Below are 26,412 nucleotides of genomic sequence, written 5' to 3'. Positions count from 1 at the left end.
TAGCCCAAACTTTGTCTGAGCTTTGAGCCTCGGAGCCCTCCTAATCCAGCAGTGTTTTGAGTTGTCTCTCTGTTTGTTTTGGTGAGATTTGACATAATCCACCCTCATTGTAAAGTACTTGCACTCTTTCTCGTGCCTTTAAACAGAAGCAAAAATCACAACTCAAGCAGAAATTGGTTCACACAGCCATTTATGTTATTTGGAAATAGGAACAGGTTTTATGCATTTAGGAGTACTCTAATAACCTGCTTTCTTCAGAGACCCCTTTGTATTGCAGTCATTAAACATGTTTCTGGACATTTTCATGAGGCAGGTCAGCTACATGTCATAGTCCAATAGGTTTTTGGTTTTTGGTTAATGAGGTTATGGAAGAGAACAGTCACGTTCTGTTATGCCGCCCCCCCCCATGCAGCTCTATGGAGAACTATGACTCAAAATGTTCCAGTTTGGACATGTTTAGGTGTAACTGCACTCAGAGGAGGCAGATTCCTTTTATTTGCGTAGTGCAATGCCGTGTACGGTGAGCTGGCACATGATAATGGTGCAACAACTGTCCTGGCATGTGGTATGAAGTTTCACTGACCAGCACACTACAAGCTTACTAAACACTTCCTTCCCTTGCTATTAGTCCACAGCCGAGCATCATAGGAATCCCCTCTGAGTCAATAACAAGACTACACCCTAATTTACAAAGATCTGTTTAGTCATTCTCATCTGTGCTTCATAGAACCAAATATTTTTCCATGAGGACTTTCCCTGTTTTCATTTTTCAGGTCATATGTTTTTCCTAACTGTTAGCCAGACACAGCTGCCAAAAACAAACACAGCAAGTCAAAGCTTTTAATCTGGAAGTTAGAAAATGAGAGTGTATTTTACAACGAGACATATAGATGATACTTGCCCCGTCTTGTCGTTTTTTACGTCTAGTGATTATTACCTTCCGTATACTGTATATCTGTCATTAAATCAAAAGGAATTCCTGTAATGTTTCCTGTAGCGATGAAGGGTTTGTGGAGCGGACTCTTGGTCATGGAGACGCTGAGGCCCTGGAGGTTCTTGGGGGGGTGTGGAACAGCCTGGAGGACATAAAAGATGGAGGACAACATCCAACGAGCTGGGAGGACTGTGTGAGCTGGGCACGTTGCAAGTGGGAGACTGTCTATAACAACGATATCCGCCAGCTTCTGCACTGTTTACCTCCTGAAAAGGTAAAATCACACCAGTGGAAAAATAACAACTCTACCTAAAGCCAAGGATCATTAACCTGTAATTTATCTGTACGGACACAGAGTGGCACTGTTGTGTATGTAAGGTTCTTGCGTATCAATCAAGTAAACACAGCAATATGGCATTAGCACAAAAGGAATACCAATACGTTTTTTATTTTTCGAATTTCACTTCATGAAGTAATGCAGCATATTTTCCCCGGGCTCAGAGACCACTATTACCCTCGTCTGAAACCTGAACCCTGAAAGCCACTGCTGATAAATATCTCTGAGCGTTTGTAATCTGGTGAAGCATCCAGACAGAGTGATGTCACATGTTGCTGTCACACCTGGGGGGGGACGGATCAGTATCAACCTAAACAGACCCTCACTAACCCCGGGTCCCAGTCCAGCAACTGGCTGCTTCTTCCCTCATTATAGGTCCCTGCAGGGTAATAGAAATTCCTCTGACCAACAATGATTTTCTTCCATTCATGTCTGCATAAGACTGTGCCTATAGCAGGGCACAAAATTTCCCTGTATGACTCCAGAGAAAAACCTTTGGTATTATAATGCCATATGCTGATAAAATACAGCAGTTCTCATTTGTAAAAATCCAGAAAATGTTATGACCTTTGTGTTTAAACCTTATAATCACAACTCACCGTAGAGAAACTGTTTTTTTTTTGCTTCTCTTTTTTTTTTCTTTCATAGTTCTCTTTGTCCTAATTATCTTTGGAAGAGTCACGTTTTCAATGTGGAAAATCACTTACGACCACAAACTATCTGAGGAACTATGATAAGGCCGCTAACGTCAGTTAACGGTCGCAAACCGTCAGTCATGACAGATGACCACACATTTACCATAACATCTACTTTGTTGGGTGTGAACCTCCACATAGAAGTGTGTGTTTAAACTTTGACACATGGAACAATGGATGGATCTGAACCAAAGATGCTTTGGGACCTTCTTTATCCGACACTGATCAGTTTCCACCAAGGCTCAAGTCAGTGTACAAGAAAGAAACTTACAATGAGAGACTGGCCAGTATAAGATGAGGCCTGTAATTAAAGATTAAAAAGGCCTTATATTATAAGTGCAAACAGATAATGTTTGTACAGTGGATCCTGTATTTATCCAGTAGCCCATTCATTACTGTCATTGTCTGCTGGTTACTGAAGTTACTGCAGATAATAGAAGAGGGCTAAAACTAGTTGAACAGTAAATTAATTGAAGGTAATGTTTTTATCATTGATTAATCATTCAAGTCAGGTTTTTTTTCTCGGTTTAATATAATTGTGAATTTAGTAACAATGGTCGAACAAAAAAATATTTAACATTTTTCAGTATTTGTAATGTATCTTGGATACAATAAATTATTAATCAATTATGAAATAATAATTGATAGAAGTCAGGTCAGTTGTATGTATTCTGGCCTGTTTTGGAGGATCGGAGAACATTTTCTAATCCAGAAAACAGAGCATTGATGTATGATTCAACTCATATGATTTATTTCTTTATTTTATTATTAAAATATCAATATCATATTATTTGTTAAGAAAAGGACAGGACCGGGAGACTCTCATTCTTAAACTATGTGGTTTCTTCTTTTTAATTGACCTTATGTTTCTGCCCCTAAACTGTCTGAATCCTGAATGTCAAAAGGAGAATGCTGTTGATGCCTTTTGGCCGGTATAGAAAGTACCCCTGCAGTAAAAACTGGCACCAGCATTAGGAGACTCTCTCTTTCCCAGCATATGGACCATTTGGCAACATCAAAGCTCTCAGCCCCTTTGTTCCTTTATCAGACGTACAAATTGTGTTGTCAACACACAACTGATAACAATATTACTCTGGCTGTGCCACGGGAAGGTTGTAGGCCTCCTGCTGTGTCTGAAAAATAAAGGACTAAGTGATGTTTTTATCAAGAAATACGCTGATGCTGTGTGTCGGATATGATGTAAGGTAAATTTGTAACAACTGTTTCAGAAAATAAAGTGTTTAAGTTTGGAATATACTATGTTGTATGAAGAGGAACACAGAGTTATTTTTGTCAATACAGGAATCTGTGTACAAGTGACTCTGATCAGCTGACCATTGGTCTAATGGGATCTTCTTCTGCTTCTCTATAGGTGACTGCTACTGGTCTACCCTTCTGGTCTGGATCCAAGAGATGCCCTCACCCATTGACCTTTGACCTCAAAAATGTGAGTAGTGTCTGGTCCGATGCCTCTTGCAGCAGTAATCCTGACATAAACCCTAAAACAGTAGACAGGAATGACTCAAAAATGCCACAGTATTTGGTGATGAGCCTTCGCATTCCTCCTTTATCTGGTCTGATAGTGGCTCTTCCTCACTCTGACCATATACTGGGTTCTTATCTCAGCTGTGACTGCCACTTAACCTGCATATGGACAATGAAGGTGTGATAATGATCTGACCTCCACACATGTTCACATCCTTGATAACCAAGTTGATTTCTACATACTCTTAATATAACCTGATATTTAGCTGAAAATACTGTAATTTGCAGGGTTGTAATGGTGCACTTATAGAGAAAAATTGACAATTCAAAGTGTCCCTCAAAGGAGATTTGCTTATCACGTCACCTTTGCTGCTGTCTCTGTACTGTCAACATTTTATTAAATTGAATGCCGTGTTGTACTCTTGTACTATTGTAGAGAAGTTAAATAATTGTAAAATGTGGATTGCTACCATGCGGTAAGCTGTAGTGACTGCCACAAGATGCAATGTATGTGTGTATTTGTTGAGCGAAAGAGAGATGTAAGTACCTATCGTTACAGCTATCTGTTCTGTTCAGGGAAGTAATTTGGCCTTAATTCACTACCTGAATATCTTTCTGCCCCTATTGTTTATTTTACAACATCCCGTTTACAGTTTTACCCTTAGGCAGGTCTGCTATATAGACTCAGTGCAGAATCAGTTTAAAATCACCCAAATTATTTATTTATTTTAGAATTTCCTATAGCTTGGTCTTTGTCAAGGACAAAGCTATATACTGTATAAAATAAATACCCAAAGAAATTATAGTAGATTTAGTATGTTCAGTGTTAATATGCACTTTATGTTCACTATTAAAACATGACAATAAAGGTTTCAATATAGATAACACTTTATATTTTTATTCTGTGTTTAGACTACCCATATGGAGTATGTGGTTGCAGCAGCTAATCTGTACGGGCAGATCTACGGCATCAAAGGGACAAGAGACTGCACCTCTATCAGAGAAATCTTAGAGAAAGTCCACGTGCCGCCTTTCACTCCCAAGTCCTCCGTGAAGATTCATGTCACTGACAAGGAGATGAAGGAGGCGAAAGAAAGGGACAGTGATGATGCTGGTGAGTTATTTTAACCTGCTGATTTTTCATCTTATTACCTCACTTTCTTACAGTTTCTTTCTTTACTCTCCCTGTGGTCTTTGCACCAGAAAAAGCCCGACTTGAGGAGTTAAAAGGAAAGTTGGCCTCACCATCTATGAAAAGCTCAGCCAAGCAGATGTACCCCATCGACTTTGAGAAGGTAAGAATGCAGCGAAGACCTCTGCTGCACACTCTGCAGAAGCCACAGACAGACTGGCGACTGAGCGTTAGCAGGGAGCTGCACTCAAATCTATAGGTGCTTTCAGGTGCTCTTTTTTCCCTCATTTTTGGGTCCTCAGTGACCCGAATCTGAGCTATTCCTGAACATTCAGAAAACAGAACTTGCTTGTATTCTGTGTTCAATGTTAGAACACCCTGGGGCTAAGATATATATTTTAGAAGTTTCTATCCTGTATACAAAAATAGCAAAAAGAACAGTCTGTCAGCCAGCTCACGTGGAACAGATATATTTTGATATGCCCCTAGGTGAGAGCTGCATAAGCACACGTTTGTCCTCAACCATGTAGACTGCATCTTTGACGTGGCACACTGAGCCCTGAAGCTATATTTCCCTCTATACCACGTCCATTGTGCATCTAGCCACTGTCACAGTCTCTCCTCACACTGTTTGACACGCCCTCTCAACCAATAAACACTCTCAGTCTTGACATTAAATGAAGTTTAGCACTTGGTTGTCATCTTGAAGTGTCTGTGGCTAGGTGCAGCAGAGAAAAGCCTGAAGGTCCATCCTTTTCTAGGAAGTTATCTGGGAACGCAGACTAGACGTATTTTTACCCAACAAATTCAAAAGCAAACAAAGACATTTAGTTGTTTAAGCTTACCTTGAACAAGACATGTATTGTTAAAGTCATCTCCAGTGAACAGTATTGACACATGAGTTATGTGCATGAAAGCAAAAAGTTAGTCCACTGGTCTGTAACAAGAACAGATTCTGAAATGTTCCAGCTGAATGTGAAGTTTACTTTGCAGCGTATCAAGAAGATTCAGCAGGGTCATTCATTCTGAATAGAGGGTATGTCTTGTGTAAAGGAGTGCTCCCTGTTGCTCCCAATGTCCAAATTCAAGATTGTTTTTGGACTTCAACATGAAAACCATTTTCCAAACATGAGGGGGCAATCAAAAAGGCAAAAGCAATATTCGGAAAGGAATAAAGATCAAACCATTCACCCCATCTAGCTGAAGATGCTGCACGACAACAATGAAATTGGTCTGAACTGACCCGAATCAAGAACCTGTAAAACTTTTGATTGAAATCATATATGAGTTTCTTCAGTGTTGTAAGGGCATCTATTTGGCCCATCCATGTTTCAACAACCAATACATTTCTTAGGTAAATAAAACAGAAACATAACGAGTGGTAACATAACATGAATGCAGAATTTGAATAAACTAACTAACTAATTTCTATCTATAACTGAGATAATTGAGTAATTGTGGATGTCATATCCAAATATATATTTAAAGTTATACCTAATTAACCCCTGTTGTAAAATTTGTCCTCTACATCTGACCTATACCTTTTGGCTGTTGACCCTTTAGTGATTTCCTGGGTTTCCTGGGAAACCTTGGGAAATAATAATTAAATAAATAATTAAAATTCTCACCTCTACACAAGCATTTTTCTCTATCTTCATAGAATGTGTATCGCAGTGACAAAGCCTTTACTTCAGGCATTCAGGCCGGCAGGTACTCAAGGCTCAGCAGAGAGCAAGCCAGACAGGGTGCAGTTGCTATAGCTGCAGAGGTGAGAGTTAGAGGAATTTGGAGAGACTATGTTGCAGCCTGAATGAGGATCTAGTTAAGCATTCAGTGACTCAGGAAAAGCAGTAATGAAGGTGTATGAGGTAAGTCAGGTACATATCAAATGTCATCTTGAATAAGAATAAGATCCCCCCAAACTACTGCGCCCCCCCTTCTCTTCATTTGTATGCTACGTGCCCAGGTCATTCTGTGGATAGATGGAATGTGTGTAGGAGGGTTTCAGATGAATCAGGTTGCCGGCCAGGAGCTTCCTCACAACCCCTAAAGCCATCACTGAGTGACAGTCACCTTCCTAGCCTTTGTAGAGCCGCAGTCACAGAGGCATGACCTCACTGGCCATGTCGATCACAACAGAAATCTGATTTCCACTGCATTCTGATGGGGTGACCAAGGCGTGTATTAGAGTGATTTAAGTGACATAATAACAAAGCCTTCAAAGCTCAAAGCAGGCAAACTGAGCGTCACATCACTGGAGATTACACTTAACAATGACACGGATACATACATAGATATATTTTATTTTTGTGTATTGAGCTTTATATTGAATGACTGATGTACTATATGTTTAACATCCCATCTGGCACAGGATGACGACAGTAACTTCCACATGGACTACATTGTTGCTGCTTCTAACCTGAGAGCAGAGAACTACGACATCCCTGCAGCCGATCGGCACAAGGTCAACATTTTCACTATGTCTTCATCTGATCAAATCTCTGTGTAGGCTTAGAAAATATAGAAGAAAGTCAGAGGGATGAAGCTGAGGTGAGAGATTAGAAAATACTGCAGACTGCTCCCACTCCCTTGGGGTCATGTTTTCAGTCAGTGCCGCACACACCTGCCCTAAAGCCACAGAAACGGCCTCCTCACCTATTGTTCCTGGAGCAGAACTAATCACAGCACTTTACCTGTCGCCTGGGAGGTGACACCTGAGCCAGGCCTTGTACCAGCCGCTGCTACAGACACACACAGCCAAGACAGATGGAGGGTGGCGGGGGGATGGGTGCTGCTGAGTGAGGGGAGACAAAAGAGGTTCACCCTTCTGTAATCATGCAGAGATTTACACACGTTGCATCTTGTTTGGGAATAACTTTGCTTTTACAACATACTGTATATCTACACTACAGACATTACTTTTACAACATAAGGGATAAGGTGCTAGATCAGTGTCAGTATTAAAATAACAAGGATATTGTATTAATATATGTACATGTAACAAAAGTATGAGATATAATATATAAAGTAGTTAAATGAATGTGTATTACAATGAAATGTGCTGTGCTGATATGCATTACATCAAAGAAAACAGACACAAACAAGACTCATTTTATGATTTGAAGTGGTACTCTTTATGCAGCAGAATGACCCCCGTCAGTGTTATATTACTGGATGCATTGGATAGCGATGCATGACTATGTATACACCATTTATGTTGTACTTGGTCAGATAAAGCTGATTTTTACTACTTTATAGGGTAGCATAATCTAATGTTGCATCATATTTTATAAACTGATCATAGGTTTTGTACGTGTTTATGTTTATGCATCAGAAATAATAATGGAATAATATAATATGTAATGATAAAACTCTGATAGGGTTGAACATGCTGCATATTGAGTACTTTTACTTTTTGATACTTATATGTAAGTAAGATTTTGAATGCAGGACTTTTACTTCTAATGGAGTATATATAGTCTTTGTTGTAATGGCTACTTTTACCTAGTACATGATCCGTCTTCTTCCATCGTTGAATGTAGTGGAGCTGAAATATAAGGTAGCACAAAATAGAGGTACGCAAGTTAAGAACAATCACCTCAAAACTGCACTGAAGTACAGAACATCTTTGATATTTGCCACCACTGGCATTTTATAAAACATGTCGTCACAAAATGATTCTACCGAAACTTGCTAATATTGAATTCATGTCCAGCTCTAGATTAAATGCAGTACATTTTACGTACCAAGTGAACTTTCCTCTGTCTTCTTTACAGAGTAAGGGTATTGCTGGAAGGATCATCCCAGCCATAGCAACCACCACAGCCGCAGTGGCAGGCTTGATGTGCCTGGAGCTGTATAAACTGGTGCAGGGTCATCAGAATATCAGCTCTTACCGTACATCTTATTTCATCCTGGCTGTCCAGCATTATGTGTGGTGCCAGCCGGGCCGGCCCAGGTCCTTTGAGGTGAGTAACAGCTCTATGCACCCAGTAAGGCACTTTATGCAGCCTGACAGACCCTTACTGTATATACATTTATAATTTAAGCCTGTCTATTTTGGGGATAAATCTGTAGATTTATGCCCTTCCTCTCTGGTTGGGGAGCATTAAGTCACGAATGAGTGCTCTCAGTGTGAGACCACTGCTAACCATCAATCTCCTGCATATAAGTCAACTCTTTAGCTAGCTCTGTATAATCCTCAGAGTATTTTAGTGCAGGTATAAGGCACAAACACACCCATGTCTGCTTCTGTGTTTGCACAAATTAAGTGAATTCAAGGCAACTGTAAGTCAAAGCCAAAGGACAGGAGCTTATTCAGCAGTCCTTTTAGGATCAAATCCACCTTAACATTTGAGATTATACCAGGTTTGTGAGGTCATACTAGGCTCTTTATGCTGTATGAGCCGAGCTTTAAAGCACAAACACAAAATGGCTACCAGCCAGATTCAAAACCCAAGCAACTCTTGGGGTCACATTTTAGGTCAAGTCTGAGAGCATATCCAGGAGAATTATTTTGCTACCCCTGTACTGGCCTGACTGCTTTTTCCCTCAATACTTCACCTCTGGATGGGAATCAGATATTGGAGCTGCCCTCACCAGCGTCTCACTCAGAGCACTGAACTCCTGACAGACAGGGGTCACTGGGGGTCAGCAAGTGGGGTAACTGTGTCCCACGGGATGTGAAGGTGCACTGACAGGGAGCTCTGAGACAGTGTAGGTCTGGTTTCAGCTTTGGTTACAGGCAAATACGCTGCAGCTGCATTAAAGGCTGCCTGATGACAGAGGCAGCTGTGACTTTCAGTGCAGTCCTGAAGTTCCAGGCATGCCCTTTTCCTTACATACAAAGACCCCGGTGTTCTCGCAGTTGTTTTCTGTAAACTCGATCAGTCAAAGTGTTTGCACATACTTGTGTCGTTTTTTTTTTCTGTCTTCTAAAATATGCTGGCCGAAACATTACATTGCCCAAGCAGCATGGAACGTTGGGTGCACTGAGTAAATGATTGCAGTCACGCAGACTGTACCTGACATCATCCTAGCCAGAGGTTATATATTCAAGTGTTGAATAATTTAGTCAGAAGTATGGGCAGATTTTCCATACCCAGGCTTTTTCATCGGGGCTTGAAGTGTTGCAGCATCAGCTTTTAAGCTTAACTCTATTCAGCAGTGGCGACAGAGAAGAGACGGGATACCAACAGGGGAAATAGGTTCAGCTGAGGTTCAGGGATTTTTACAGACAACTCTTAGAGATGAATATTGGTAGGCACTAATAGATGAGGAACACACGTGCACACTTGCTGGGTAAGGAGTGAGAGTGAGAGAGAGAGAAAGATGGTTGGCTGCCAAACGGAGTGGGAGATGCCCTAATGTCTGCCAAAAAAAACATTTTTGTCTTGATTAGTTTAAATTTGTCTATGATACCTTCTAGAAAAATCAGTTCAGTTGATAGTCTTTTCTCAAACATATTCTCTTTCTTCTCTGTAGTGTATGAGCCACATAGATGTAGAACTGTAATTCTGAAAGCACATAACAAAAAGATGGTAAGACAGAGTCTGAGGAATCACATGGCCTCAGTTCTTGCAGTTTACATGATCAAGATCAAAATGTATGCTGGGTATTAGAGTAACTATCTAGAATCCTTATCAAAATGTGTATATTTTGCATGTATGTTAAAAAAACAGCTAATCTATCATTCTCAGATTTTTAAAACTAACAATATTGGTAAAAAATCTAGTATACTCTTTTCCACATGCATGCATAAAATGAAGTGTGCATGCATGTACTCATATTCCAGTCAAGTGTTCTAGTTATTATATCGTCATATAACAGGGTATCGTAATGTACAACAAATAACTATAAAGAAGCCCTGCTTGTGATTCTTGATTTTGGTGCCAGGACTATCAGGACTAAATATAACTGATTTAAAATAGCAGTAATTAGCCCCCAGCAATGACTGCAGAACCAAAAACAACTTATTAATATCCTTTTATCTCCCTAATCTGTCTAAGATTAGAGAAGTTTTTATTAGGCAGCCTTTGAAGCAACTGCAGACGTGCAGCTGTTAAATATTACTGATCAGACATGCAGTATCCAGAGCTCAGCTTACTTTTGCAATGACTTAGACCTCTCCCCTTATGAGATCAGTCTCAGTTCATTAATATCAAGTATCAAGTAACAACACTCACATCTCACTGGTAGTACTGGTGGCCCACCCTGTATTCATTCAAACTGGAATGTACACAAACTGGAGTGCACACCACAGGTTTAGCAGTCGTCGTAATTGAGTCTGCATTATCACAAATCTGAAGAGGAAAAAATATGGTAATGAGATGATTGAAGGCTTTTGAAAAAGGTGTTTTAGATGTGGCTGGTTACCACTCTGTCTGTACATACCAGAGTTTTACTCACTCTTTAACTAAAATAAATTACTACTCATTCTCCCACCATGCTAACACTAATCCAGAAATTGTTGCTTTAAAGCAGCTGTTTCTCAAAATAGGAAGTTCCCCTGGCTTTCCCCCACTGCTGCTATCCTCTGCATGGAAGCAGAAATATGTAAACAAATGGGAGGCTGTCCTTGTCCGCTCAACACTGCGATTCTTTAGTATCGTTTTCCTCCCTGTGTTTATGTTTTTCAGTGTAAGGGGCCAAGGCACAGTCCATTAAAGGAATATCAAGTCGAGCAATCCCACAGAGATGAGAATCTCTAAATTAGCTGGAAATATTTGCACAAAATTTATGTAGACACCAAGATGTGTCCATACAAAGCTTGTTGTTACTTGGCTTTCTCTACTGTCACCACCCTATTTGTCATTTGCCAAAAGATTTACTGAAACTCTTTATACTTTCCAGCTTATATAATTGCAAAGTACAACATGGCAGATGTTCTCATAATTATAGTTTCTCATTGAAATGAATTAAACTACTTAAAGCAGCACTAATTAATATTAATTATTATTATTATTAACAATGGGTCTAATGAGTATAATCTTAAAGTAGTTGCTTATAATGACAAACACAGAGAATTTACACCTGACTCAGCTGTTAGTCTTGTACAGCCTATAAGCACCGGTTTTAGTTCACTCTCGCTGTTGTCATCGACCCCATTTCCAGCAGAAGCAGCGGGCAGAAAACTCCACATGTATGCACCAAAAAGCAGACAGACAAAGTTAGAGATTAGCCATTGAACATAGTGGAGCATTAAGCAGCTGAAGAACCAAATAGTTAGCTTAGTTGAGTTGTAAGAATACAACCCCAAATGAGTGCTAATTTAGCTCCATGCCTGCTTGATGTGTGTAAAGGCACGTTTTTTGCGAACACATTAGATGTATAAAATAAGGTACGGGGTGATGCTTGTTCAACTGCCTGCAAGTGGCCAAAGAGAGACATAAATACTGCTTTAAATGCACTCCTTATTAGTTGTTAAATATAGTACGTAGCTGAAATCCACTGCAGTAGAGTAAGAAGGGCTAAATTCCCCTCAGATCACAGACAGTGCAGACAGTGCACGCCTTGTTATTGCAGAAAACGAAACCTCACAAGGCATTAAAGGATATTTCAAGAGCAACTAAGATTAATGAGTGTTGTGCTCCTGCAGCTGCAAATGAGCTTCAGCCTCAGTAAAACATAGAGAAACATCACCCGAGGCCAGAACAGAGGAGGACGTCTTTGAGCTGGGTATTAAACAGCTCCATCCTCAACCCCTCCTGCAGCTTGCCCAACTCTCTGTACCAGTGTATGCTGTCTTAACTTGCCTGCTAGGCTGCCTGCTGGTTGTGTGCCATAAAAATACTCCCTCTTCCATGTCTGTGCACACATCCTCCACACCCTGGTCTTAACCTGGTGCCCTTTCACGCTCCCTTGGTGCCCCTCTTCCCCAGCTTGCCCTCTCGGTCTCTAATTGAATTAGCAGTGTTGGAAGCAAGGCTCCTGATCTCAAGGAAGCCACTCCAAGGTCAGTGCTCACACTGGTTTCTTTCGTTAATTGCCTGCAGAAATGACGACTATTTCCTGCCTTCACAGGAAGCAATGTATTGAAACCAGATTTCCCAGTGAGCTCTATGGGATCTTGCTGGAGGAGGCAGGGATTTTGTGTTCATCTGCTCCAGCCTCTGTTTCTAATAGGTTTTCATTCACAACTTGCTCAGCAAAAACAAAGCCTCTTGTTTGTGCACTGAGTGATCCAAAAACAACTTTTATTGAGTTCTCATTCAATTCAGGGTGGTTGTACGTTGTTTTACATTTAGAAAGCAAAACCGGGAGCAACTTTATTTGTGATTTGAGCACTTACATGTATATAATTGATGGTCACACATCTGTCACACAAATAACAGGGACTGGCTTAAAGAGAGTGCAAGAACAACAAAAGGGGAGATTTACCTCACATGTGGTTAAGTCTGTGTTGGTCTCCTCGGACCGTGCCAGTAAAGAAGACGGGTGAACATGATCCACGGTCCTCTGTACTCCTCTGGGAGCTCTGGCATGGAGTTGCATTGTGCAGTTTGTAACTCAAGCCCCAGACATGAATAGTGCTCACGGGATAATGAGTAATCTGTGATCAACATAAACGGCTTGTGCCTTCTGTTGTTTTCCATGTTTTTTGTTGTTGGTGTTATTGTGTGGTTGACCTTATGTTTTCAAGTCATCTGTTGTTTTACGTTGCATTGTTCGACCTCTGTTGTTCTTTAATTCCCTGCAGATCATTGCCTTCCCATTTGTTTCATCAAGAACAATATTATGCCTCTCTACACAGGTTGCTTGTTTATGTAACATCAGACTGACAGTAGAGCCAACAGCTAAACAAGATCATTAAATAAAAGCCCATTTAAAGAGTGCCATCCAGATCGTTTATTTAGTAGCATATGTGGTACGGCTCATAAACTCGACATGCATGCACCCCATTTAGCCAAATTAAAAAGCCAGATGCGTTTGGTATAGTTAGCAGCTCTTTCAAAGCATCCTCAATCATATCTCCACATCTCATCCATATTTGAAGCCTCAGGTCAGCGTCTTTAATGTGAATCACAATAACAGGATGGTGTTTTGGCTAGACAAACCCATCTTTGAGCAAGGCAATGAATCCCAACCTGCTTCAGAGACACAACTGCTCTGTAGCTGACTCTGATCTCTCACCTTCCTGGAGAACAGAAATTGCTGTTTCCTTGAATAAAGTGTTAAAAATGTATGAAATAGCATAAATTACCATTGCAAACACCCTCCCCGAACAGTGAACGTCTAGTCATATCTTAGCAATCGTAACTAACCGCAGCAGACCTGTCAAGCTTTGGATTTCTACATGTTATAGAGAAATATACAGACAAAATGTTACAAAGGTGGTGTTTTTTTTTTTTTTTGCCTTTCCAAAAGGTCTGAGCGGTAGCAATCAGGTAACTGGTGAGGATGCTGACTTTTTGCCTTGACCATGCAGCTTTAGCCTAAGTCTTTCAGCACTATGATGTATATTGCCATCGACTTCATATTTAACATCCTTTTACAGGTTTTCACCTTTTCAGAGATGTCAACCAACTCGTGGAGCTAAAGTAAAATTTAATTTGCCACAGCCGATAAAAGTGACAAAACAACAGTCATTTGTTATTTCAGTCAGCAAAATCGACGGCCACCTGACGTGAGAAGAATGCTTGTTTTCCTCTGTCTGCAGCAAGGACCCATTGTTTCAAAAATGACTGCAAATTTCAAGTGCTGAATCTGCCACTGTTATCTAACTATATGGAAATGTTCATAGGCATGGCAATTCTAACTAAAGTGGAAGGGGGAGTCATTCAGGCCACGCTTGTGGATGTTTTCACCTAAAATATGCCACAGAGGTTATTTTTCCAACCTTCACAAATATCTGAAGCTGATTTTAATTAAGTATACGCAAGGTTCAAGAGGAGAGCTTCTGCTCTGGGTTTGTCTTTTTTTTATTAACGAAAAGATAATAAAGCTGGCTTTGTGAGGTATGTTCTAAATGTCTGTTTTTAGAGTTGTCTGGTTAAATAGAATTAGAAAAGAGCTTTAAATATTGACATTGTATTAGTTATGGTACCTCAGCTGTGTGCTGTGATAATAAGTTAATTTTGCCCTTCTGTGGTGTTGAATGTGTCTGAAAGCAGATGGAAGTGATTGTTTTGGTTTTAGAATACAGTAAGAGAGCGAGTAAGTCTTTCGAGTTTGAACTGTAGAGGATACATTTTTTATCAGCAAAACGTTTTATCTACCGAAACCTTGTACAATGAACCAACATGAACAACTTTAAGGGTCAATGACTTTCCATTTAGTCCATTGTTAGTCCCATTTGCCATGTTTCTCACAACTTCCTCTTCTTCTTTTTCTTCTTCTTCTTCTTCTTCTTCTTCTTCTTCTTCTTCTTCTTCTTCTTCTTCGAGCCTTTTGGGCTTAGGGCACCATGTGGAAGTTATTATAGGTCTCTGTCCTGTTTCATTATTCTCTTATTAAAGCATCAATGCTGGCAGGAGATGGGCTGCAGGTTTCTCATTAGTGACATTAGATTAAAGTTTCTTGGCTGTTCCTGATGTCATGAGTTTACAAATGTACCCATTAGCTCTAAAGGCATTCTGTCGTGTCTTTCTTTGGTTTTCTTTTCCCCTTTCTCTACTAACACACACAGAAACTGTTACCTCATACATATACACAAAACCACCCAGCTTGGGTCACTGTATGTAATAATAATGTCACAGGTGGTGTATGACGCCCATACATTGTTTCCTCTGCTCATTGAGGCACAGCGGGACAGTCCATCTGCTTGCTATCTGTCTGTCTGCAGACTGTAACATTGTTCTGCCTTATGCATGCACTGCACAAGAGGAACTGACTAACAACACATGTTCATGTTCTGTAATGGAAACAGAAATAAAAAAACTTTTTTACTGGTATTAAAAGCCACATGAATGTGCTCATAAAGGAATTGGAACTGTTCTGCATACATTCACAGACTGTGGCTGCAGAGTTATTAATAGTTCCTAATGAGTGTTTGTCATGGATTTTATGCTAATTGTATGCTTAACTAGCAAATTAATAATAAGTATATAAATATAAAGGTACTGAATGAGACAGGAAGTTGTACCAATTGGCAAATATCTGTTTGGTCTGGAAGCCAAGGCTCAGTCATCTTTATGATGGCAGTTTAGTTCAAAATTGTATTTATATTCCATGTTTACAGCCAAAAGAAGCCCTGCATTGGGCATGTGCTGCTACGGGGTGTGCAGGGGGACATTAATGTATCCCATTTAATGGAAAACCATTGGACCTCTTCTCGATCTTCTGGTGTTTCTTAATTCCTGTGTGTCCTGCTTGGTCCGGAATTTTTGTGGTATTGCTTGAACTGTGTCATGCAATACAGTGTTGTGTTTGTCCATCCTGGGCTACTGTAGAAACATGGTGGTTTAACATGGTGGATTCAATGGAAGGAGACCCATGGCGTCTGTAGATGAAAATGTCTCATTATAATATACCAACAGTTGAAAACAACACTAATTAATGCGTACCGATGAATATTATATTCAATGTATGGAAGTCACATGTGTCTCAGTCTTGTTTGTTTGTGTCTAACATCAGATAAGCTTACAGCTTATTAACTGCTGACAAGAATTGGACATCATGTTGACCTGCAAATTTCAATAACTTGCTCCAGCAACCAATACATTCCATACTGCATTACACCACATAACTCAAGAGTGTGACCTTTGGTTACTAAAGCATTTAATCAATGCTACAAGCTGGCGTGTAGCAACAGAGGGCACACCGATCACAGTTTATGTTCAGAGCTGTGCATTGTTGTTGAATTGATCCCTGTGAATGACACATTTGCAGAGATAAACGCTCTGTCCCAATTCTATGCTGTATATATAAAAAAAAGAGTGAAAAAAAGAATTTCCCCAATAGTGGATTAATAAAGTATATATCTATCATCAATAGTGAACAGTGTGTGCAGTACTCATAGTAGTCACAGTGTATTTGCTATGCAATACAAGAAATCAATGTTGTTAACCATTTTGCACAGGGAATAATCCAATCGCCGTCAATAGAAGTGCACATATACAAGACTTGATTTGACAATTCAATTTTAAAATATGACCAATCATCTTAAAAAAAATATGAGTACTTAATAAGAAATTTGCTTGCATTACAAATATTGGGACTTAATTAAGAGGTACTGGCACCTATAAATCTTTTGGTCTTGTGTTGGGATTACAAGAAGATCAATTTGAAGCATTTTGATGATAATTCATGGCTTTATAACTGTCTGTCTATCAGACATTTGCTGTTTAAGTGTCTCCGCAGGCTCCAGCATGTCAGTGGCCCATTTGTAAGAGGAGCATTTTATTGACTCAGTCATTCTGCTTCAGGTCATTTTCAGTCAGGTGGAGTGCTGTTATCTTCTCATTTGAAAGACAATCACATTGAGATTCTGTTTGCTGTTTTACACGTCAATGGAAGCCTTTCAGAAGGAACAGGCTGCTTTTAGTCTGTGTGTCAAACTCGGCACTCTCCTGAGAAGTGCTGCTGAGCTGCCACTCCTCCTCTATCCTGCACCAGTTTACGCAAGTCATCCTTCAAAACATACAGTTTACGTTCGTAAATATAAAGTATCTTAAATATTTTCATTTTTATTGTATTTTGTTTTTTCTATTGTTCTAATGTATTTTAAGGCCTTTATTCCTGCTGGTATCCTGTCAATTCTCTGGGGGGTTTACAAATATATGCAGTGGGCAGGAGTGAGCAGTTGGAAGCCCCAGCCATCTGTTTCTTCTTTGCAGCCCAAAGAGAGTAGTGATCAATAGTGATCAGGTAGCAGATGACACTCCCGGTAGGACAAAGGGCACATTTTACATGACAGTACTGCAGTTGCCCCTTTGTAAAAAAACAAAAATAAAAGCTCATAAAGGAAAACATAAACAAACATTTTAAAAGTCAAAACTGATACAGCAGAACCAAAGATATTATTACCTTTTTTATTTTGTGCATTCTTCTTCCTTTAAAAACCTGCCGCCTAAATTACCCACAATGCAACTTGATCAACAACAGAAATTCAGATGTGTTATATTAGCAGCAGCTAATTTAGCTTTGAGTTGCTAGCCTGAAGCAGAGATGAGGAGTGACAGGAATGACATCACTTGACGCTGACTTCACACAGCTTTATTCACCTATTTTCACAGTAGTTCTCAAGAGCTGTGAACAGACTTGATGTGTAAAATTGAGAGTTCCTCTATAAATAAACACAAAAAGTTTATTTACTAATCTAACAGTAACTTAATGAGCATTACATCATACATTTTGACCCTAACCCTAACTATCACTCTGTATATAAAGCATAGGTATCCAGTTATTAATCAAACAGGTTTCTCTCTCTTAATATTAAAAAATAAATAATTAACTGATTCATTGGTTTCATTTGTAAATAATGCGTAAACATAGTTTTATTGAAGAATTGATTACCAATTGTATAACAAGTTACTGAATAATTATAACAAAAGACATTTTATTTAGTGGTATACTGGATTGTTACATTTTTACTGCTTTAATGTCAGTTGCAACATCTCATACAAAAGTAGCTACATGGTTCATCCAAAATGATCAGATCAGACTGCAAGGTGTATCACTTTCTCTGTTACTTATTATTGAGCACACACACACACACACACACACACACACACACACACACACACACACACACACACACACACACACACACACAGACAGACAGACAGACAGACAAACAGACAAACACACAGACAAATTCAGACAGATATAGTATAATTATCCAGAGTGCTCTGGTGACCTTGCAGTCCATTTACAGCCATGTGCTTTCATCCATTGATGTTCTCTGTGTATCATTATTGGCTCTGTGCTGTAAGTATGACGTAAAGGAAGGCGTATTAATACTGGATGGATGAAGAAGAAATTGATTGTCCTCTTATGTTTCCAGTAAATGCAGTAGTTGTTTGGAACTTTGAGACTGCAATTGTTTACTAACAACTTAATCTGTATCATATAATAAATGATATGAATATATGTATTTTAATGATTTTATATTTTAAACGGATTTCAAAGGATAAATTGGCAGCTAATCTTTAATTTTTTTTATAAATTAGTGTGATCTTATGTACAGTAACTTGAATATTTGATTACTTTCAACCGAGCAAAAAATACACAAAACCCTTTTAAGACTGATCCACTATTTTATTTTTTTCCAGTATATTTTAAGTAACCTTGGAGCATACCTGCTGTATGTACTGTGTCTACAAAATTAAAGCTAAAAGAGATTAAGATGAAACTATGATCTAAAAAGACCACACAGATCCTCCATCTGCCTCCCCTAAAGCTAACTTTGAAGCCCTCCAAAGGAAAAGAGTTGCCTTTGAAGAAACAGGCCTCTAGCCACAGCGGGTTGTAAAAATGTTTCCACTGTTGGGATTCTAGCCAGATAATGAAGCTGAGGCAGGAGCGTGCCTCAGCAGTGCTATTTCTTGTGGCAGAATGCAGGGAGGAGGACTTATCTAGGTTTGCCTACTGATTTCAGCTTCCTGACTCCAAATGTGCTCCATTGTCTTACAAAGGGCAAGATTGAAAACTCACATTATGATTGCACTCCACATCTAGTGACCTGTGCAAAATGACCAGCATGATTGTGTTTCCTGAACGGGATCACAATCAGGCTTGGATTCATTCTGCCTCCTTATCAGGTTCGCTGGCTGAACTTTGTGTGGCTCCCCTACATTCCCATGCCCTCACGTATATCTGCAGTCAGACGCGTCTATTTTTGGATTCTATCAATCAGTAGCCCTTGTTATCTTAAGAGACTGTATTGTGTGTCAGGTGTGTTGTTAGACTAACTTAGATCCAGAACACAAATCAAATAATGCCATATTCTAGAAATATTAATGGAAACTATCTTAACTGTTAACAATGAAAACCTTGATGATGACATACAGCACATTTCAAGAAGACTGTGGCATTCAATTGAAATACAAATGTATACTTATATTCCCTGTTAACCTCTGACAAGCTGTTTGATTGCTGGGTTCAGACTGTGACTGCCAGGTTTGTCGACTTTTGTTTCAGGCTGTCTCACAGATCCCCAGTCCGTGCTGTGACTCGTTGGAAGTAACACTTTGTGATGAAGCCAGGTCCTTCTGACCTTTTGATCATGTAATTCTGTAAAGTTGAAGTGTGGATACAGGAGAATGTCTCACATGTTCTAGTGTTATTCAATTTGAGATGACTTTGTATTGAACACTGTTAAAAGGTCATTTTTGGGCTTGATAGAATTGAATATCAATCTGTGTCTATTGCTCCAAACAGAATAATGAAATAATAAGAGGTATCTTTAAGTATATTGCAGTTTCTATATCTAACATAAACTAAAAAAAATTTTTCTAAAAAGAATTAGGTCATTATGCTATTGAGGGCAATTTCACATCTCACTTTATCAAGAACAGTGGATGTTTTTTCTCTCTTAACACAGTGTTAAAGTCAGCTATTTAAAAAAATCCCATGAACTGTTTCTCAATTTTAGTTTTATGACTAGAAAATTGGAAGTTGTGGATTTGCGTGTTTGATATATGTCTTATTTTATGATGAGATAAAAAAATTTCTGGAAGCTGTTACTGTCCATATCCAGATTTTTCAGGAAGAGCACGGAAGCTTGCCAAGCTTCCTGTCAACAAGAGGAAGCTGCGTGAAGTTTGTCGTGTCAGCTGTTGGGGAACTTCATATCTGAACAGGGCACACAGGGAGATAGATTTTATAACATACATAGTGTTTAATAATGCAGAAGCCACAAACACTGATAGAAGAGTTGGAACAATTTGGTCTTTGGGGTTTGGAATAAACACAAACAAATATTCAGGAAGTGGAGCCTTTTAATTTCTGACCTTATGTCTCAGAACATGAAGATGAGAAAAAGGGGAAAGACAAAATGTTGCTGTGACCTGAAAAGAATGGTGTTTCCAAAGTGTGGCTGAAATTGAAACGACCACTGTAAATGCAAAGGACAGTTTACATTCAGTTCATAGTCTTGATTATCTGTAGTGTCAGTGAAACTGTGACGGGTGTAGCTGTGAAGTGAGAAGCAGTTAAAAACAAATGTCACTGTGTTCTTTTATTGTTCTGGAAAAAAAACCTGTGTCATGTTTTAGGGGAAGTTCAAAGCTCCATTTATAATACAGACTGCAATATGTGGACAGCAAATGAGAGATTTGGCCGCCCTCCAACAACAGAGCAGACAGAGTATACACTCATAAGTCCACCACTGTGGCTTTATTCCACTCCGGCCCGTGAAATAGCCGTTTGTCAAGTCCTCATCCTCTGAAGTCAAACTTGGGCTAGTTCAACCACCCAGAACCCAGACTGCCAGCTCTGCTTTACGTCCAAACAGACTTCTAGTTGTGCAGACACCCAGCACAGCACACTTGTAGCCAATATTAAATAACTAAATAAGGCTTTCTTGATGTTCAACAACTCCTCACGTCTTGTGTCTCTTCATTGCTGTGGTTAGATAAGCATTTTTCAATGTTCATTAGCAGACACATTACACACTTATTTTTATCGCATTTACCTTGAGCCGACTCCCAAATCCCAGCCTGCCATTTTCAACACGGACACTCCAGCCACAAGGTCAGGCTGATTTTGTGTAGCTTTGATTAGCCATCAAGTAGCACTTGACAGGGATTTGTCAATTACGCTGTTGTAGGCGAAACAGGTGACAGACTCAGACAGTAATTCTACTCTCTAACCGTAAGACAACCTTTGGAAACTTAAATTGTCAACTTAAATAATTAAAAAAATATCCTTTTGATTGGTCTTTTGAATGACGGCAGTGTAAACCTTGAGTGCAGTTGGTTTATTACAGTATTTATCAAAAACAGTAGATAAACTGTGTCTGTATATTATATACTGCAGAGAATAGATTGTGGAGGGATTTTACGTTATTGTCCACACTGGTAATTTGGTTCCGTGTTCCTCTAAGAGGAAAACAATAACTCTCTGTTTCACATTTTCTTTCCCCAGAGATAACTGTTTAGTTGGGGCATTTTAGTGCTTTTAGTACTTTGTGCTTGTGGGAAACCATTTGTAATTGTTTCCAGCCGCCAGTTTGGTTCCAGCTTTCTTGCTTATTTTCTCTCCCCTGCTATAGTGTTGAATAGTTGACGTCACTCTACACAGGGACTGATGGGGCAGTTGATTGGCTTCAGGTTCCTACCAGAAATGTGTGACAGATATGAGAGAGAGGAAGGGAGGGGAGAGAGTAAAAATAGCCTGCATGCCTGCTTTACATTGTGTACAATCAGCGTCTGCACACAAAAACTCTGCCGTGGAACCACTGACCGAAGGAGGTCCATTTTAAAGTCCAACAATGACTTTGCGTTTGCAAGACCATTTGGAATAATGGTCTTTTGTACCTTATGTGCATTTCAGGCTTCGGTTCTGTTTTGCCAATGGAAAGTTTAAGTTTGTTTTGATAATTTGCTCTGCATATAAACATTAAAGAAGTTAATGTGACCAGGGGTAATGCATCTTGCAAATAAAATGTGCTTTGTCTAAGTGGGACAAAGGACCTAGACACCCTGTCAGACTTGAGGAGAAGTATGCCTCCAGTGTGTCTCCATAACCCCAAACCCCGTAAGTGGTGGGAGTTGTGAAGGCTAGTCGAAAAGTTCCCCTTGGCTGCTGAAGCAGAGATAATTGGACCCAGGTTTAGCGGATTTTTCGGCATTCACATCTCGAGCCAAGTTTTGATCTTCACAACTCCTCTCACCAGACAGCGCCTGTACGAGCAGGGTCATTTGACTGTGTCACATATCTTGACATATTTTCTGCATGTGAGGAATCCTGACCCATTTCAGGTCATGGGATGTTTTTTTTCCTCAGGTCCTACACGTGTGGATTGTGATGTTTATGGTAAACACGTGGTGCCATGTGATATAACCAATATCTGTCCAGTGACTGCAGAAACAGCAGCATTTATGTTTGCAGGGGTTTTATTTGATCTGTCCGGGGCTCAGGGTGTGTATGTTGTATTTGTTTAGAGGTCGAAGATCAGTCCTATAGGAATAGTGATTTAAAGGAGTCGTTGTCAGGTCATCTATCCTACAGTTGGATCTCATGAAATGTGTGACTGCAGTGCTGTAGGTTGACAGTGGAGCCTATGGCAGGAGAAAAAGATGTTAACTGTTTTTGAAGTTGTCTCAATGGATGCATGAGACTAACGCTTCTCTTGTCATCTGGTCTTGATGTATCAAATGCATTCCAGCTATCATCTTATGTCTTCTTCTCTGTCCCCCTTTCATGTAAAACAACAGTCCACACGAAGCACTTGTTCTTACATATGTGTGGAACTACAGCGATTGTTTTCATTATCAGATAATCTATTGGATTTATTCTTTTTACAATTAATTCAAGTCCATAAAATAAAAAAATTAAATTGTCATAGATTATTTTTCTTCTTATTAATTTATTGATCATTTCAGCACAATATACATTTGTCAGTAAAAGCGGACAGGGGACAAAAGCTGCTATTACTGACAGACTATCCCTGTTTTGATTCCTCTGTTTAAGCCTGTTTAAACAGATTTGAAGTGTGTCTCTTTAACACAGAAGACTCAAAGAACAACAGGAAATTCAGAAAGAAAATGGCCCCCCAAAGCTCGAACTTCAGCTACTTAAAGTGTAATCTGGCAAGGTGTCTGGAAAAATTCCTGTGCTGTTATTTCACTGCTTAGAGCAACACATTTATATTCAGACAGATGCAGCTTTTATAGGCAACATTCTTCAACTTATTCTCAAGTTTCACTAATATCTTCGACATAACTGCATGTATTTATTTTTTTTACTAGCACAGGAAGATTCTTAAACTGTGAGAATGAAGTAAGTCTCGTAGATGGAAACTTGAGAAAAGCAAGCGAGTCACTTCATCATATATAAGGAAGCACCTTCTTGACCTCATCGTGGCTTGTTACTGCTGATGGTTCTCAGCTGCTTGTTTTCAAAGTGATGAAAAATGCAATCTCTCTGTCCATCTGTCTGTCCAGGACTCTTGTTATGGACTGAACATTTGCTGCACATCTCTCACAGCAACTAGTGCTTATTCTGACAACTTTGTCTGTGTGTGTCTGTCTGTCTGTGTGTGTGTGTGTGTGTGTGTGTGTGTGTGTGTGTGTGTGTGTGTGTGTGTTGGTGTATGTAACGTGTCTATCGGCAGCTTGCAGGAAAGAAATACACCCTGTGGGATGGCTTCCTTGTTGAGGGCAGACGCGGCGGTCAGCAGGAAATGACCTTGGGAGATCTGGTCCAGTATATCAAGGTACAGCCTCCTTATTCCTCTCAGCAAGGAAACACACACTTTCTTCACACCCGGCGCTACATATTTTATGCACGCTTCTCTTTCCTAAACCTGTTCACCTTCCTCCAGTGCACACAATGCCCATTGTTTCAAATGATTGGGCACTTTACACCTACCATTCACAACTCTAGGACCCTTGTCTGCTATCCTGGAGGAAGGTCATGCTGTTGTTGAACTATCTACTTTATTCCAATGGCAATATTTAGAACCTTTTTCCCCCCTATTTCATATGTTTACTACTTATGCATACTCATCTCAGTAACTATGGTTAATGTGGCACCAAAGGCACTAAACACACAATTCCATTAAGTCAGTGTCTGTAGTGCTTTCAGTTGAGCTGAGATAAAGTTTATGCTCTTGTACCAATGAGAGAGTCAAAAGCCTAATACATATATTTGCATCTGCTGATTAATTTCAGAAAGTTACTGGGCCTCTAACAACATGTTAATTTGGGAGTTTTACTTTTGTTGGTAGGTGGATTCTGTACCCTAGCTATTTTTTTCCCTCGTATTTCAAGTCTTTATGCTAAATTAGGTTGTGGTAGCTTTATATATAACACATAGATATAATCTAACTCTCAGCAAGACATAGACTATGCACATTTCCCAAAACCTTTCCTCTAAGGCCTCTACATAGCATCATACAATCTAGATTTTATGATTAGAAAGGAATGTGCTCAGATGGGTACATTGAGATAATTTGAAACAACTGGATAGAATCATGTTTCTTTTATAATTAAGATGCTGCCTTGTACAACATATACACAGGGGGACTAGGCTAATAGATGAGTAGATAAACATGTCAGAACTGTTCCAATTCAATCTTCTGTCTAAGTCAAATTGTTGGACAGATGACAGGAATTAGTACATGATTTCAAGTATTAAGTACATGAAATCCCTGTTGTCTGTACTAGTTAAGTTCAGCAATGAACCCATAACTTTGGTGCCTGGATGCTTTGGCACTGACACATTTTATCTGTATTGTTTCTCTATCTTATCACCAGCAACCACACACAGTAACAAGTGATACTCATTGTTTCCTCTACATTGGCAGATGCCAAGCTGTCACTTACACCATCCCATAGCATAGATCATGATTTATCATCTTGATGTTTGTTTTTCTGGCTGCTGCATATAGCAGACCATACCTGGTTCATTGGGTGGTTGCACCTTCTTGCCCTGAGCTGTCGTTTGGTTTATTGACTATGCTGGAGTTTGTTCTGAGGAGGCAAAGAGAAAATAAACTGCCCAGTGATCTTATTTGCTCCAGGTTTTGTTTAACCACACTCTATGTTCATCTCTTTTTGTGTTTGTTATATTGTAACGTAAATTTAACTATGTGTCTTTGTGCAGGAAAAATATAGCTTGACCATCACCCATCTCTTCTACGGAGCAGCTGTCATATACAGTGGGCAAGAAGACAGGCTCCAAAAGAGGTATGTCCAGCCAGACAAAGACAGAGGGCAATTTTGCATATGCATGGCTACACATGGCAAGTAAACCTGCACACATAAACAATGACAATACGCAGTCTCCCTTTGTTTGTTTAGAAGCTAATGGCAGGATGAGGTGTTTCCCCTGAGCCTGTGAGGAGTGAGCCTGTTGACACACTCACATGCATCACTGAACACTTGACGATTGAGACAGCTCCTTCTCTGGTGTCCTTCTGTTTGTTGAGGATAAGAGTTAAACAGTTAAATTAGTGTGAACTTTTTTTTACCCTCTATCTGAGAAGCCAAACTGTTTGGGCCTGTTCAGTGCTGCAGCACATTAAAGTCACGTTTCTAAGCCCCAGGGTGTTTGAAATGAATCAGATGCCTCCTGCTGTGAACTCTCCTCATCATCAGTTCAAAAAATGAGTCACAGCACAATATGGACCCTCAGGGATGTTCTGAATCCAGGAGGAAAGAAAAAAATAGTAATAAATCAGGTTTAACCTAGAAGGCTAATAGCCAATAGTTTACTGAGTAAATTGAAATGTTTGATTTAAATCATTCTTTGCTTAAATTTAGCTGTGAGGGCTTCATGTTCATCATGAAACAGGCAGTTTACTTTTCTGTTTTAGACGCTCAAGTCTCTGGGGGGCGGGGGGGTTGGGGGGGCTGCCTTGTGTTGGTGTTGTGGTTAGATTAAGCTACACGGGGAGAGGGGCAGAGTGGTGGCCATGTGGACAGCAGTACATGACAAATGCCCTCTCCAGTTGTCACTTCCTGTGCAGTCGCCCTGACCCAAGCTTCCTGTCTTGGGCCAGTGAAGGAGGAATGTAGAACTTAAAAACTCAAATAACAAACATTTATCATTAAATTCTACAGTTTGTTTTTATAATACATTAAATAAAATTTTTGTTATATTTTGTGCACAATTACCATGTAAAGACAGCGCATTTGTCCATTTCTCAATACTTTTTGTAGCCTTAAGCTTATTCATTGTGTAAATGTAAATCCCTTAAAATGGGTCACAAATATAAGAT

At 39.6% G+C, this 26,412-nt stretch overlaps 1 protein-coding gene across 1 annotated transcript in view; it reads left to right on the top strand.

Moving 5' to 3' along the window:
• Window positions 1–26,412, top strand: part of uba7 (ubiquitin-like modifier activating enzyme 7) — a 34,507-nt gene that overhangs the window by 6,631 nt on the left and 1,464 nt on the right. The window contains exons 16-23 of the mRNA XM_051414183.1: window positions 998–1,208; window positions 3,339–3,413; window positions 4,364–4,565; window positions 4,655–4,746; window positions 6,955–7,047; window positions 8,360–8,551; window positions 23,803–23,904; window positions 25,296–25,378. Of these exons, the coding sequence (XP_051270143.1) occupies window positions 998–1,208; window positions 3,339–3,413; window positions 4,364–4,565; window positions 4,655–4,746; window positions 6,955–7,047; window positions 8,360–8,551; window positions 23,803–23,904; window positions 25,296–25,378 (1,050 nt within the window). The remainder of the gene's footprint in view (window positions 1–997; window positions 1,209–3,338; window positions 3,414–4,363; window positions 4,566–4,654; window positions 4,747–6,954; window positions 7,048–8,359; window positions 8,552–23,802; window positions 23,905–25,295; window positions 25,379–26,412) is intronic.

Source organism: Dicentrarchus labrax, unplaced genomic scaffold, assembly GCF_905237075.1.
Source record: "Dicentrarchus labrax unplaced genomic scaffold, dlabrax2021, whole genome shotgun sequence".
NCBI lineage: Eukaryota > Metazoa > Chordata > Actinopteri > Moronidae > Dicentrarchus > Dicentrarchus labrax.
Note: the sequence above shows the minus strand (reverse complement) of the source record. Positions and strands in the feature narration are given on the sequence as shown.